Genomic DNA, 17,308 nt, shown 5'->3' on the forward strand with positions numbered 1-17,308 from the left:
GCTGAGGACAACCTTTCAAACCGGTGAGTGGGTGCCATCCGGGGGCGGGGCAGAATGTCCGGGAAAGGAGCACTGGGCCCTTTCATCTCCTGCTGCAGGGGCTTTTTTGTTCCACACATCCCTGCCCACCCCCCGAAGCCTGCCCTATTGACTGTGAGTCCTTGGCCTACTCCTGCACTGAGGCTATCCACCAAAAGGGGAACAGTTTCTACTCCTGCACTGAGGAGATTCACCCAGAGTCAGTCAAAGCATAGATTGGACCAAGACACCAAGATTCACCTGGCTGCTTTTGAAGGTAGAGATGGGCAGGTGATAATGCAAGATTTCCTCCAACAACCTGAAAGGCAACATGACAACACCAGATTCCAGGGATCACACAACAAGAAGATTTGAACACCCTATTCCAGAAGAAGTAGAAGAAATCGACTTAATTGTAACATTATGAAAATGATAGAGGACCTTAAACAGGATGTGAAAAACTACTGTAAAGAAGTGGAGAAGACAAACAAAAAGGTAGAAGAAATTAATAAATGTCTCAAAGATACCCAAGAAAACCATGATAAAGCAATCAAAAAGGTAATGGAAACCGTTCAAGACTTGAAAAATGAAATGGAGGTAATGAAAAAAACACAAACTGAGAGAAGGCTGGATATGGAAAATCTGAGTAATCAATCAGAAACAAGCATAACCAACAGAATATGAGAGATAGAAGAAAGAATCTCAGACACCGAAGATACTATAGAGGAAATAAACTCATTGATTAAAGAAAATAACAAATTCAACAAATATTTAACACAAAACATCCAGAAAATCTGGGACACCATGAAAAGACCAAACCTAAGAATAATATGGATAGAAGAAGGAGAAGAATTACAGCTCAAAGGCCCAGAAAATATATTTAACAAAATTATAGAAGAAAACTTTCCCAGCCTAAAGAAGGATATTCCTATGAAGGTACAAGAAGCATACAGAACACCAAATAGACCAGATCAAAAAAAGCATCCCCTCGCCATATAATAATCAAAACACAAAACATATGGAATAAAGAGCGAATATTAAGAGCTGCAAGGGAAAAATGTCATGTAATATATAAAGGGAAACCTATCAGAATTACACCTGACTTCTCAATGGAAACCATGAAGCCAGAAGGTCTTGGATAAATGTACTGCAGACACTAAGAGACCATGGATGCAAGCCCAGACTACTAAACCCAGCCAAGCTTTCGTTCACTATAAATGGAGAAAACAAAATTTTCCAGGATAAAAACAAATTTAAACAATACGTAGCCACAAATCCAGCCTTACAGAAAGTAATAGAAAGAAAACCACAAAGCAAGGAAGCCAACAACACCCATAATAACCCAAGTATCTAACAACCCTCCACCAGCACAACTCAAAGAAGGGAAACACACAAACACTACCACCAGGAAAAATAACTGAAGTTGGCAACCACTGGTTATTAATATCACTTAATATCAATGGACTCAATTCACTTATAAAAAGGCACAGGTTAAAAGAATGGATACAAAGTCAGGATCCAACATTCTGCTGTTTACAAGAAATACACCTCAACCACAAAGACAGACACTACCTCAGAGTAAAGGGTTGGGAAAAGGTTTTCCAATCAAATGGTCCAAAGAAACAAGTGGGTGTGGCTATACTAATATCTAACAAAATTGACTTTAAACTAAAATCAATCAGAAGAGATGGAGATGGACACTTTATTCTCATAACAGGAAAAATTCATCAGGAGGAAGTCTCAATCCTGAATATCTATGTCCCTAATATAAAAGCACCCACATATGTAAAAGAAATATTAATAGAATTCAAAACATACATCAAACCCCACACTCAAATAGTAGGAGACTTCAACACTCCTCTCTCACCAATGGACAGGTCAATCAGACAGAAACTTAACAGAGAAATAAGAGAACTAAGAGATGTATGAACCAAATGGACTTAACAGACATCTATAGAACATTCCACCCAAACACAAAAGAATATACCTTCTTCTCAGCATCCCATGGAACCTTCTCAAAAATTGATCACATAGTTGGTAACAAAGCAAACATCCATAGATACAAAGAAATTGTAGTAACCTGCTGTGTACTATTGGATCACCATGGAATAAAGTTAAAATTCAACAACAATTCTACCCCCAGAAAGCCTACAAACTCATAGAAACTGAACAGTCAACTACTGAACCACCCCTGGGTCAAGGAAAATAAAGAAAGAAATTAAAGTCTTTCTTGAATTTAATGAAAATAAAGACACAACATACTCAAACCTATGGGACACTATGAAAGCAATGCTAAGAGGAATGTTCATAGCCCACTTAAAGAAAATGGAGAAAGCACACATTAGAGACTTAACAGCATATCGGAAAGCTATAGAAAAAAAGAAGCAGACTCACCCAGGAGGAGTAGAATATTGGAAATAATCAAACTGAGGGCTGGAATCATCAAAATAGAAACACGGAAAACAATCCAAAGAATCAATGAAGCAAAAAGCTGGTTCTTGGAGAAAATCAACAAGATTGACAAAACCCTATCCAAACTAATCAAACAGCAGAAAGAGAACATGCAACTTAATAAGATCAGAAATGAAAAGGGGGACATAACCACAGACACAGAGGAAATTCAGAGAATCATTAGATCTTACTACAAAAGCCTGTATGCCACAAAATTGGAAAATGTAAAAGAAATGGACATTTTTTTTAGATAAGTACCATATACCAAAGTTAAATCAAGACCAGGTGAACAATTTTAATAGACCTGTAAGTTGCGAAGAATTAGAAGCTGTTATCAAAAACCTCCCCACCAAAAAAAGCCCAGGACCAGATGGTTTCAATGCAGAATTCTACCAGAACTTTCAAGAAGAGCTAATACCTATACTCCTTAATGTATTTCAAAAATAGAAGCAGAAGAGTCATTACCAAACTCCTTTTATGAAGCTACAGTTACCCTGATACCAAAGCCACACAAAGACCCAACCAAGAAAGAGAATTACAGGCCTATCTCACTCATGAACATCGACACAAAAATTTTCAATAAATACTGGCAAACTGAATCCAAGAACAAATTAAAAAATTATCCATTATGATCAAGTAGTCTTCATCCCAGAGATGCAGGGCTGGTTCAACATATGCAAATCTATCAATGTAATCCATCATATAAATAAACTGAAAGAAAAAAAAACACATGATCATTTTATTAGATGTTGAAAAAGAATTTGACAAAATTCAACACCACTTTATGTTAAAGGTCTTGGAGAGATTAGGTATACAAGGTTCATACCTAAAAATAATAAAAGCTATATACAGCAAGCCGACAGCTAATCTCAAATTAAATGGAGAGAAACTCAAAGCCATCCCACTAAAATCAGGAACACGCCAAGGCTGTCCACTCTCTCCATATCTCTTCAATATAGTGCTTGAAGTTCTAGCAATAGCAATAAGACAACATAAGGAGATCAAGTGGATTCGAATTGGAAAGGAAGAAGTTAAACTTTCATTATTTGCAGATGATATGATAGTGTACATAAGCAACCACAAAAACTCTACCAACGAACTCCTACAGCTGATAAACACCTTTAGTAATATGGCAGGATACAAGATCAACTCCAAAAAAATCAGTTGCCCTCCTATACACAAAGAACAAAGAAGCAGAGAGGGAAATCAGAGAAGAATCACCTTTCACAATAGCCACAAATAGCATAAATTATTTGGGGTAACTCTAACCAAGCATGTGAAAGATCTATTTGACAAGAACTTTAAATCTTTAAAGAAAGAAATTGAAGAGAATACCAGAAAATGGAAGGATTTCACTTGCTCGTGGATTGGGAGGATCAACATAGTAAAAATGGCTATTCTACCAAAAGCAATCTATAGATTCAATGCAATCCCCATCAAAATCCCAACAAAATTCTTCAAAGACCTTGAGAGAACAATAATCAACTTTATATGGAAAAACAAAAATACCAGGATAGCCAAAACAATCCTATACAATAAAAGTACTTCCGGAGGCATTACCATCCCTTTTGTCAAATTCTATTACAGAGCCACAGTAATGAAAACAGCTTGGTATTGGCATAAAAACAGAGATGTTGACCAATGGAATTGCATCAAAGACCTGGATATTAACCCACAAACCTATGAACAACCGATTTTCGACAAAAGGGCTAAAATTATACAATGGAAGAAAGAAAGTATCTTTAACAAATGGTGCTGGCATAACTGGATTTCAAAATGTAGAAGAATGAAAATAGATCCATATCTGTCACCATGCACTAAACTCAAGTCCAAATGGATTAAAGACCTCAATATAAATCTGACCACGCTGAACCTGATAGAAGAGAAAGTGAAAAGTAGTCTGCAACACATGGGCACAGGATACTACTTTCTACGTATAAACCCAGCAGCACAGACAATAAGAGCAAAAATGAATAAATGGGACCTCCTGAAACTGAGAAGCTTCTGTAATGCAAAGGACACTGTCATTAAGACAAAAAGGCGACCTACTGAATGGGAGAAGATCTTCACCAACCCCACATCAGACAAAGTTCTGATCTCCAAAATATATAAAGAACTCAAAAAACTAGACATTAAAACTCTAATTAACCCAATTAAAAATGGGGCACTGAACTGAACAGAGAATTCTCAACAGAAGAAGTTCAAATAGCCAAAAGACACTTAAGGTCATGCTCAACCTCCTTAACAATCAGGGAAATGTAAATCAAAACAACTTTGAGATACCATCTTACACCTGTCAGAATGGATAAAATCAAAAACACCAATGATAACCTATGCTGGAGAGGTTGTGGAGTAAGGGGTACACTCTTCCATTGTTGGTGGAAATGCAAACTTGTGCAACCACTTTTGAAATCAGTGTGGTGGTTTCTCAGGAAATAGGGAGTCAACCTACCCCAGGACTCAGCAATACCACTCTTGGGAATATACCCAAGAGATGCCCAATCATACTACAAAAGCATTTGTTCAACAATGGTCATAGCAGCACTATTTGTAATTAGCCAGAACCTGGAAACAACCTAGGTTCCCCTCAATAGAAGAATGGATAAAGAATGTGTGGCACATATATACTTTAGAATTCTACTCAGTGGTAAAAAATAATGATATCTTGAAATTTTCATGCAAATGGATGGAAATAGAAAACACTTTACTGAGTGAGATAACCCAGACCCAAAAAGAGGAATATGGCAAGTACTCATTCATAAGCGGATTCTAGCCATAAACAAAGACATTGAACCTATAGTTCAAGATCCTAGAGAAGGTAAATAAGAAGGTGAACCCATCCATTTGTATGCAAAATTCAAGAAGTCATTGTTTTTTACTGCTGAGTAGAACTCTAATATGTATATATTCCATACTTTCTTCATCCATTCTTCCATTGAAGGGCATCTAGGTTGTTTCCAGGTTCTGGCTATTACAAACAATGCTGCTATGAACATAGTTGAGCATATACTTTTGTTGTATGATAGGGCATCTCTTGGATATATTCCCAAGAGTGGTATTGCTGGGTCCAGGGGTAGGTTGATCCCGAATTTTCTGAGAAACCACCATACTGCTTTCCAAAGTGGTTGCACAAGTTTGCATTCCCACCAGCAATGGATGAGTGTACCCCTTTCTCCACAACCTCTCCAGCAGAGGCTATCATTGGTGTTTTTTATTACTGAGACAATGGGGATGTTCTATTGGGAACTCACCAAGGCCAGGTGGCCTGGGTCTGAAAAAGCATGGGATAAAACCAGACTCACTGAACATAGTGAACAATGAGGACTACTGAGAACTCAAGAACAATGGCAATGGGTTTTTGATCCCACTGCACGTACTGGCTTTGTGGGAGCCTAGGCAGTTTGGATGCTCACCTTACTAGACCTGGATGGAGGTGAGTGGTCCTTGGACTTCCCACAGGACAGGGAACCCTGATTGCTCTTTGGGCTGATGAGGGAGGGAGACTTGATCGGGGAAGGGGGAGGGAAATGGGAGGCCGTGGTGGGGAAGAGGCAGAAATCTTTAAGAAATCAATCAATCAATAAATAAAAAAAATAAAAATAAAAAAGAAGGTGATGCTCACCTTACTAGACCTGGATGGAGCTGGGTGGTCCTTGGACTTCCCACAGGGCAGGGAACACGGATTACTCTTAGGGATGATGAGGGAGGGGGACTTGATGGGGGAGGGGGAGGGAAATGGGAGGTGGTGGCGGGGAGAAGGCAGAAATCTTTAATAAATAAATAAATAAACAAAAATTAAAAAAAAAGAAGGTGAACCCAATGAAAAACAATAGTTATCCTCCTGGATATTGGAAGTTGACAAGATCGCCGGGCATAAGTTGGGAGTAGGGGGGTGGGGTGGATTGGGGGTAAGGGGAGAAGGGGAGATGGGGAGAGAGAAGGGAGAAGGGGAGGATTGAGGAGAGCTTGGGGTAATGGGATAATTGAGATGGAGGAAGGGTGGATATGGGAACAGGGAAGAAGTTATCCTAACGAAGCGAGCCATTTTAGGGTTGGCTAGAGTCTTGGCTCTAGAGGGGTTCGCAGGTGTCCAAGGGGATTTCCCCAACTAGTTTCATGGGCAGCAGAGGAGAGGGTGCCTGAACTGACCCTATCCTATAGCCACACTGATGAGTATCTTGCATATCACCATAGAACCTTCATCTGGCGATGGATGGAGATAGAGACAGAGACCCACATTGGAGCACTGGACTGAGCTCCCAAGGTCCAAATGAAGAGTAGAAGGAGGGAGAACATGAGCAAGGAAGTCAGGACTGTGAGGGGTGTGTCCACCCACTGAGACAGTGGGACTGATATAATGGGAGCTCACCAAGGCCAGCTGGAGAGGGACTAATGGAGCATGTGATCAAACTGGACTCTGTGACTGTGGCTGACAATGAGGGCTGACTGAGAAGCCAAGGACAATGGCACTGGGTTTTGATTCTATTGCATGGGCTGGCCTTGTGGGAGCCTAGTCTGTTTGGATGCTGACCTTCCTAGACCTGGATTGAGGGTGGGGGATCTGGGACTTCCCACAGGGCAGGAAACCCTGACTGCTCTTAGGACTGGAGAGGGAGGGGGAGTGGGAGTGGGGGGAGTAGGAGGGAAATGGGAGGAGGTGGAAATTTTTAATAAATAAAAAATTATTTATTTTTTAAATCAATAAAATTTTATTGTTTTAATTTGAAACATTCTTAAAGTTTTAAAAAACAAACAATAAGGAGATGATGGTAATGAATTAGTCAGCATCCATCCTGCCATATTGGAAGCCATGGCAACAGGGTTATCATCTCTGGAGGCAAATCTTTCATTAACACTGTGAAAGCTGCCTTTCTATTTTAGTGAAGACAAATTGTTTGATTTAATTATAAATTCTACAAAAAAACATAGAAAATGTACTTTGACTAATAATAGGATATTTCTGCTTTCTGATATAGGGCATTATAGTTTAGTGGAAATATTTAATATAGAATTTATTTTTTAATTGTTTTTATTGAGCTATATATTTTTCTCTGTTCCTCTCCCTTCCTCTCCCCTTCCCTTCTAACCTTTCCCATAATCCCTATGCTCCAAATTTACTCAGAAGATCTTGTCTTTTTCTACTTCCCATGTAGATTAGATCCAAGCATGTCTCTATTAGGATCTTCGTTTTTGTCTAGGGTAGGTAGAATTTAGAATTAACATAGTAAAAATGGCAATCTTACCAAAAGCAATTTACAGATTCAATGCAATTCCCATCAAAATCCCAGCAAAATTCTTTACAGACCTTGAAAGAACAATACTCAACTTCATATGGAAAAACAAAAAACCAAGGATAGCTAAAACAGTCCTGTACAATAAGGGAACTTCTAGAGGCATCACAATCGTTGACTTCAAACTCTACTACAGAGCTACAGTATTGAAAACAGCCTGGTATTGGCATAAAAACAGACAGGAGGATGAAAGGAACAAAATCAAAGACCCAAATATTAATCTACACACCTATGAACAGCTTATTTTTGACAAAGAAGCTAAAAATGTAAAATGGAAAAAAAGAAAGCATATTCTACAAATGGTGCTGGAATAACTGGATATCAACATGTAGAAGAATAAAAATAGATCCATATCTATTGCCATGCACAAACCTCAAGTCCAAATAGATCAAAGACCTCAACATAAAGCCAGCCACACTGAATCTTCTAGAAGAGAAAGTGGGAAGTACACTTGAACACATTGACACAGGAGACCACTTCCTAAATATAACCCCAGTAGCACAGACAATAAGAGCATCAATAAATAAATGGGACTTCCTGAAACTAAGAAGCTTCTGTAAAGCAAAGGACACGGTCAATAAGACAAAAACAGCAGCCTACAGAATGGGAAAAGATCTTCACCAACCCCACATCACACAGAGGTCTGATCTCCAAAATATGCAAAACACTCAAGAAATTGGTCATCAAAAGAACAAAAAATCCAATAAAAATGAGGTACAAACCTAAACAGAGAACTCTCAACAAATGAATCTAAAATATATACTCACTACTAAGTGGCTTTTAGACATAAAGTAAAGAAAAAACAGCTACGACTCACAATTCCAGAGAATCCAAACAACAAAGAAGACCCTAAGAGAGACATAATTTTATTTATTTTTTAACAGGGTATCTGGGGATTTATCTGTTACCGCTTACCAGTTCCGGAGTTACAAGGCCATATAGCCATGTCCAGTATTTGTGTGTATGCTGGGGATCCAAGTTCACAGCAAGCACTTTACCCATGGATCCATTTCTATAGCCCATTTGAGAATGAATTCTATACGATTTTTATTTTGAATTTTTCTTAACATTTCTAAAATAAGTAACTACAGTGCTTATAATAAAAGAAAATTATTTATAAGGTAGTGAAGCAGGGGATGAGCAAGTCCATATATTCTTTGTCTCTTTATGTTGAGGTTAAGCATTTTCAGCATAGAGTGCTGTAATTCCACCAGTCTGCCATGTTTGATGTTTTCCTGTATCCATCTGCATACTTCCTCTTTAGGTACATATGGAATGTCTTAAATTCTAAAGAAAGAGTGTTACATGAAAAAGCATCTAGAATTTGATGAAGGAGGGTAGGAGCCTAGAGCTGTTCTTTGGAATCCTGCAGTCCCTTTCTCTCCCAGTTTAAACTGGATCTTTATCTTCATTTGCTGCTCTCTCAGAGTAATCAGCACACTTCACTATGTTCTTGGTTCTCTGCACCCCACTTCCTAGGTGGGAATTTCTGAGTTCAAATTCAACATCTCTGTATTTTCTTTCACAATTCATCAGTCAACAAAATGAACAGAGAGCTGAATCCAGATGGCTTTTTTCTGCCCTCTTTTTCTGAAGTGATCTCTCTTCTGGTTCTTCAGTCCCTAAGAGCAACCCCAGGCCACCCTGCCTATGACTTTCTTGAAGATCCCCCTGAAACATGGATTTTTATCTCCCAGCTTAGCATCTTTCCCATTGTCTGCAGCAGATCAGTCCTTATTAGGGATCGTTCAACTTTGCAACCTTCACAAAGCCTTCAGTCAGCTGGATAGCACTTGGCTGCATTCGAAAGGCCCTGAGTTTTCATTTCATCACCAGGAAGAAGAAAACAGAAACCGAAAATTCTTAATAGCAAATGTCCACATAAACTCTCTAAAACATCTAAAATTATAAGAGGAAGTTTAATAGATCTAGGGATATAGCTCGGTGTTAAGAAAGCACTTTTGGAGCAGAACCAGATTGGAGTCCCAGCAGCCAACTGTCTGTAACTCCAATCCCAGGGGATCTATTCCCATGTTTTGGCGTCCTCAAATACCAGCCATACATTTGATGCACAGATACACATGCAGGCAAAACACACACAAGCATGAAATAAAATAAAATTTAAGTTTAATGTTCTCGCTCTGTCTTCCTCTCTCTGCCTCTCTGTCTCTGTCTCTGTCACTGTCTCTGTCTCTCTCTCTCTCACACACACATACACACATACACAGACACATGGAGTTTTATGCAACCATAAAGAATAACATAATTATGTCATTTTTAGGAAAATGGATGAAATTGAAGATCATCATAGTAAATGAAATAAGGTAGATTCAGAAAAACAAATACCACGTTTTTCTCACATATGGACCTAATTTTTTTAAAAAAATTATATGAAATGAAAATAAAGAGGAACGATTTGAGAAGAGGAAGGTTATTAGGAAAAGGAGCTCAAGAAAAAGTAATGGGGTAAACACCACAAAGGCACATAATACACATGCATGGCAATGACATAAGGAAGCCCATTATTTTGTAGAATGAATATGTAGTAATAAAAAAGCAAAATAGAAGAAGAAATTTAACATTTTTGATTGAACTTTTCTATTGTTTCTTTTTAGTAACTTAGTGTAACAATCATAGATATCTGGCTAATGGAGAGGTTGTATATTATTCCTTATGCCTTTTGTTTTGTCACAGCATCTTACAGGCAGAAGGCTAGGTTTCAGTGAGGTGAGAGGAGGAGAAAGGGTGTCGGTCAAAAGGTCTTTGATTCTGAAAAAAACTGGAAGCTAAGTTTTCCATTTCTTGGAAATTTTTAAACATTAAATTTTTAACATTAAATTTTTAAACATTAAAGGGACTGTACCTCACGTGTCATTCCAGGCTTCTCCTCTGCCCGTATCCACCTATACCCAGGGCTTCAGCCACCAGCACCTCTCATCTCTCCCCACACACTTCCATTCATGTTTATGATCATTCTTCTGCCTTCCCCTTGCAAAATCACCCTGAAAGACCTTGCTCAGAAGTCCTCTCCCCAGAAAATCTCTCTCTGTAATCAGTGTCCCCTGTCTGGCACTCCTGTACTCTGGCCTGCATCAGACCAAACGTCAATATTATTTGTAATATTGTCCTTTCTCCTGCCCACCTAGAACACAAGGAACAAAGTGATGGTGGCTGCTCCCCCGTAGTCCCAGCTGGTTTCTAGCCTTGTTAAATTTCCTGTGACTGTGTACTGATCAGCATGAATGCCTTTTTCTGATGAGAGACACACATCTCACAATGAACTAAACTCTGATTTTCCTCAGATCATTATCACACAGCAGAAGACAGGCTCTGAAATGTTGGAGCAAACTGTCTTTGTATCCCAGGTCTCCCTCGTACAAGTCCCTTAATCCTGCCATGTCTGCTTAATGTCTGAATAATGGGTGCAAACTGTCAACACCTGAGATTGGAATGGTTTAAAATGTCGGCCACATAGTAGCTTCCTATATATTTTATTCTTCCCATTATGAGGAATGAGTAGGAAAACTCAACAGTCTCAGGCCACCCCAGTCATAGAAAAGAAATTTCAGCCTTCAGTTTCAAGTGGAACCTTAGATTTTAGCATTTAGGGCTAGAATTTGGCTTCCACCCTTGCCCTTCTATGTCAAACAGTTGTTACCACTGTTAAATGCCTTCCTCTAGCTCCCACCTGTAAATTAGATCTCTTCACATTAAGAAAAGCTTAATTTGCTCCTCAGAGTTATTTCATGGAGATTCTGACCTTATTTCTTCTTTAAAGAACTTCTTACAAATGGATGTCCCGATGCAGGCATTGCATTTATCAAGACCGAGGAACGTCCTTCCCAGAGTGTAGCTGCTTCTGACTTGGGGTACCAGGGACGGAGGGAGAGAAGCTGGTGAGGAGAAAGAACAGCTCAGGGTTGAGACCCACAGCAGCAGCCGGGCTGGCCAGCGCTGGTGGAAGGCGGCAGTGTCAGCTTCAGCTAGGGGCTCCATCCCGCTTTCTGCGCTGCAGCTGCGGTGGTGAGCGGAACACTCAGAGCAGCACAGAGAGCAGACTTGACCAGAAAGGAAACTGTCAAAAGCAACTGGCCTCAGGATGCTGACCCTATCCCAGCCTCTGAGGTTTCTGTCTGAGGATGCTAAGGAGCTAGCAGCTAATGGGGTTGGGCAGGAGATGAGGAAATCCATGGAGGATGCTGATAACGCATTTCCAAAGTCATTCTTCCTCTGCATGGGGCGGCTGCCTCAGTCTGGGGAGGGGCACACTGGCAGATTTCAGGAAGGACAATGGTTATGGCTTCCCTGTGTAGTCCTTTTGACAAACACAGGATATCCCAGCTGGGCAGGAAAAGTCCATGCAGGATGTGTGTAGGACCTAGGTTCCACCTGGGAGTTTCAAAGAATCCTGAAGGCCTCCACCCTCCACTGTTTTTATTCTAGGTACATCTGTCCCTGTGGAAAACACACACACACACACACACACACACACACACACACACACTACACACATTGCATACCTCCACCAACATATGCATATACACATCTGCTTCATCCCATCCTACTCCATCACACATAATACACACATACCTCACACCACATAGATATGCACTCCACACACACACATTTAATACCTCACAAAATGAACGCCACAAGACATACACAGAGTCTAGTACACATACAAACACATGCATCCTATCCAAAATCTCTATCCTACAACCCCTGCAAACACACACATGCACACCACCCCACATCTCACACACACTTCACATCACATATGCATATACTACACAACACACACAAATAACAAACACTCCGTAACATACAGATACACACACACCACACTCCTCTTCCCAACCCTCATGCACATACCACCCCACATCGAACACACACACATCTCATAGTACATATATTCCACAACAAAACCCCGTAACACACGCACACAGAGTTTAACATACACTGCACCCCTATCTCCATCCTTCTTAACACACATATATACACATCCCCATCTCTCTCTTTTTTCTCTCTCTCATACACACCTTATACCACATATAGAAACACCCCACAACACAAACCCCATAACACATACATATACAGAATTTAACACACACATGCACCACCACCACCCCACACTAACTTCCCCCTCTCTGAAGCTGCTAATCTGTTCTGCACTTAACCAGTCATACTCCCTGACTTTCAGCAAATTCCATAGTGAGATAGCTAGAGGTTTGCTTGCTGGCCATTAGGCAGCACATTTAACACTGATTTGAAAGCTTTTTGCTGCTTAAGGAATAGAAAACCACAGATTAGTCCATTTCTTGCTGATCTGAGAACAAGAGAGTGGAAAGAAACTGGTGGCCTCTATAGCTTGATGAGGGCAGCAGCGGAAGGAACCCTGCTGTACACAGCGGTGTTCAGTTCTCTTTGTAGGGCTGAAAGCCCCTCTTTTCTTTACTACCTTGCCCCACTTCTCAGCTTTTACTTGACTTGGGACAATTTAAGTGTTTAGGATTGACTTCCCCTGGATACTAAGATGAGTCTCACAGCATGAAGTAGATGGGAATAAACTGTGAGGACCAAATCAGGTTGCCTGACTTTGCACAAGGGTTGGGAGTACCTTGCTAGGATACTGTGCATAGGAAGACAGGGCTGGGGGAGGAAAAAGGAAGGTGGGAGGCAATGGGGATGGTGTTAGGGAAGTGAGGGGTTTGGTTAAACATTAATGAGAAGAGAGACTAAGGACAGCTCTCTAGGGGTTAAGCATATACTTATTAGCTGTCTTTGTGTTCTTGGTGAAGAGTTTGATCATGTTTGTTATTTATTGCTGATTTAAGAAATGTATTAATTTATTTCTGTGTATGTGTACATACAATGTTACATGTTCTGTGCCATATTCTGTTTGTGGAGGTCAGAGGACAGCTTGTGGGAATTGGTCCTCTTTTTCCATTTTGTTGAGGCACAATCCCTCTTGATTCTCCCATGCTTCCTATTGCAGATTCACTGGCTTCCAAGGTTTAGGGGATTCTCATGTCTCTACCTCCCACTCGCTGTAGGAGTACTGGGATTACAAACATGTACCATGGTGTCCAACTTTTACATGGGATCCAGAGATCTGTATTCAGGTTGTTATTCTTGTGTGTCAAGTGCTGCTACCCACTAAGTTATTTCCCTGTTCCTATTATTAATTTTTGAGATTTCAAAAATATGTCCTACATCTTAAGTCTTTGGTGGCTATGTGATTCTATAGTTTAGACCTAGAATGTCCTCTACAGACAGATGTGTTAAAGTCTTGTCCTCCAGTCTGTGATGCTGTAGGAAGGTTTTAGAAACTTTAAGAGGTGGGGCCAGTAGGCGATCCTTCTAGGCTGGCTCATAACAGAGACTGTAGGCCCATGGGTCTCTTCGTTACTTTTTCTTTGCATCAACACTATGAGATATTCTTCTACTGAGTGCTCCCTGCTGTGATGTACTGCCTCACAACAAACTCCAGTTGAGCCTTTCAACCACTGAAAACCCCAAAATGGTGCACAGAAATAAACCTCTTTTTCTTTATAAGTTGGTTTTCTCATGTATTTGTCACACTGGTGGGAAGCTCTCTGCTAGGTGGCTTGTGAATATTTTCTCTCAGGTGGTATATTCCCCGTTAAGAAAAAATCCTAAGAAGGGGCAGCTCCACCAGCACAAGAAAATCCAATTAGATCAAATCAAACCAAATTAAAATGCCCATCATTTTATTAAGTATGGTGCTCTCAGGTGGCCGAGCGCATGGTGGGGAAACAGGAAAGCGGGGAGCACATGCAAACCCAGAACCATGTGTTTCTCCTCTGGGAGCCCACTTAAATACCCTGTCAGGACCTGGCATGCTGGGATTTGGAGTCCAGACAAATATATTTCCAGGTCAGGGGGGGATGGAATGGATGCCAGGGGCTGGGGTTACACTACAGACTTAACATTCCAGACTCTTTGGATATAGGGGTGACAGGAAGTTGAAGTGATAGGCATTCTTTGGAAAAGAGGGGGCACAGACTCAAGTCTGGTTACTTCCTGCAGGCATAGGGTGACATGGGTGGGGAGGGGAGAGCTGGGTATTGGTGGGTCCATCTTCAGCTGGGTGGTATAGCATTCTGATCACTGTCATCCCGGAAACACCAGGCATTTGTTTCTTAAGGGAGGTAAGAAGGCAGGTGTCTAGGAGAAAAAAAATGTTATTATTGGACTAGCCATGGAATGAGATACAATAGCAAATGAAACCAGATTTTAGTTGGCAGGTGTCTGTGATCCAGAAGAGCTGGTACCAATGAAGTCCCAGGAACTGGTGGTACAGGTGCTTTTGGTGTTGTCCTGGGAGCATTTTGAAGGTTGGTCTTGACTTAGGCAACAAGAGGAACCTGTAAAATATGCTTAAAACTGGCTGGGGTTAAAAGTTAAAAGCCTTGGATTTTACCAGACCTGATTATTGATACAGGATAGAAAACCTGTTAATCCTGAACTATGAAGCCTGTTAAAGAACAGTACCTTAAAATGTCAAATGCCTTAGACAGATCTAGGAGGAATAGATGAGCAAAAATGGTGATAGCTTTTGGCCAGTAGGCAATCTCAAGCCCTTTCCTTGTCCTTGGAGAACATCAGGCTTAGAAGCAGTATTTGTCATTAGCTGTTGAGTGTGAGAGGCCCATAGATTTTTCCTGTGAGTGGGAAGAATTTACTTTACCTGTCTTGGCAAGAAGAGCAGATCAATTTCCTGGGTAAAAGGCCTTTTTGGCTTCTGTGTTGGTGGCTTTGCAAATCAGAGCAAGCCTGGAGACGGCAGGTCTTTTGTCTTTTTGGAGGACACAGGGTACTGCAGAAGCTGGCTGTCTCTGTTAGAAGCTCTTGTTAAAATGCCATGATCTCAGAACTATAAAGGTACTTGAGAACGAACTATTATTACCTGGTACTTTAAGCTGGGCATATAAACTAAATTTTTAAAGCTGTTGTAATCTGGAAGCATACATAAACACAAAACTCAAATTCACATCACAAAAACACAGTTACACACTTAAATAAACACAGTGAGCACATTATGCTAACAGAGAAACAGATAGACAGTCTTAGGGAACTTGTGTCAGCTGACTAGGCATTGCAAGAGAGAACAGAAACATAAAGACAAAACATTTTTGTAAGAGTTTTAGAGTGGAAGGATGGGGGCAAAAGCGGATTTATTGTCAGCAGGGAAGAGCAGGGCAGGAGCAGTCTGAGCATGGACGGCAGAGACCAGGTTTTATATATATATTTTAAAATGCTGCAAGATCCCCGGCAGCAGTAGGCAGCAGAAATGCTGTAGGTCCCAAATGGTGGTAGCAGACCATGTGGTGGCAGACAGCAGGCCCTGAGAGCAGCCAGTCCCAGGCAGAGAGGGCTGCTAGTCCCAGAGTCATGGCCTGAGCGGTTGTGGCGAGCCATGTGGTGGCAGGCAGCGGGCTCTGGGAGCAGCCAGTCTCAGGCAGAGATGGCTGCTGGTCCCCGAGCAGTGGCTGGTCCCAGGCAGGGAGACACATGGTGGGCGGGCAGGAGACAGAGACATGGATAGACACGACATGCAGAGTGAGGTTGAATATTTATTCAGGGGGTTATGGAGGGAGAAGGGTGAAGGGAGAGAGAGAGAGAGAGAGAGAGAGAGAGAGAGAGAGAGAGAGAGAAGAGGAGAAAGAGACAGAAAAGGGGGGAAGAAGTGGGGAGATAGGCAGAAGCGAAGCTGCCTCTCTGAGAGGAAGATGGAAAAAAGAGCGAGCTCAAGCCGGAAGCTGAAGATCAGCCTGCCTCAGCAGATGGGGGAGGGAGTGGGCGTGACTTGTCTCTTAAAGAGACAGAACAACAATTACATTCCCATCTCTTTTTTTATAATAAAAGGCTGGCGGTTAGGCACCACAGGTCAAAGGAATTGGGGCGGTGGATTCTCAAGACAGTTTCCTACTTATTTGTGGGTGTTGTCTTTGGGGAGAACCTGAGAAGGCTTGGTGCTGGCCACGTCCTGGCATAGCTGGTCTCTTTGCTCCTGTCTGGTGTTTGTGGCATGGAAATGTCTGGTGTCTCTTATACCTGGTTAAGGTATTGGCAGAACAGAGGACAAAGTTAAATTAAGGAAAAAAATTTTTAGGACCAGGAAATTCAGGGGGATGTATCTGACCTGTTTAAGGTGGATCCTTTAATTTGGCTCTCTGGAACTCACAAGAATTTTTTGGGTTTGTGAAAACAGAGGTTTTAGACACATATATTGTATAATGACTGTGACATATTTTTGTACAATGAAAAGTATTTTTTGGATTATGAAAAGCATAATTTCTCATGAGAGAGAAATTTGATCTAAAATTTGTTTGGTGAGGTTGTTTTTTAAACTGGCAAAACCTCTCAGCTATCAAACTGTATCAGAGATCTTTGAGAAGGATAAGATTTTACTTGAGTTACTGATTCAAAAAATGACAGAAAACTTACTTGGTTGGCACCCAGAGCCAGCGTCCTCCATGGTCACTGAAGGTCGCATTTGCCTTTTGCTGTTTAGCCCAGGGCCT

At 41.0% G+C, this 17,308-nt stretch overlaps 1 protein-coding gene across 1 annotated transcript in view; it reads right to left on the reverse strand.

Moving 5' to 3' along the window:
* Dipk2b (divergent protein kinase domain 2B) overlaps nt 1-11,862 on the reverse strand; it is a 50,984-nt gene extending 39,122 nt beyond the window's left edge. Inside the window, exon 1 of the mRNA XM_057760051.1 lies at nt 11,521-11,862. Within this exon, the coding sequence (XP_057616034.1) occupies nt 11,521-11,756 (236 nt within the window). The 5' untranslated portion in view covers nt 11,757-11,862. The remainder of the gene's footprint in view (nt 1-11,520) is intronic.
* Between the last annotated feature and the right edge of the window lie 5,446 nt (nt 11,863-17,308).

Source organism: Chionomys nivalis, chromosome X (genome assembly GCF_950005125.1).
Source record: "Chionomys nivalis chromosome X, mChiNiv1.1, whole genome shotgun sequence".
NCBI lineage: Eukaryota > Metazoa > Chordata > Mammalia > Rodentia > Cricetidae > Chionomys > Chionomys nivalis.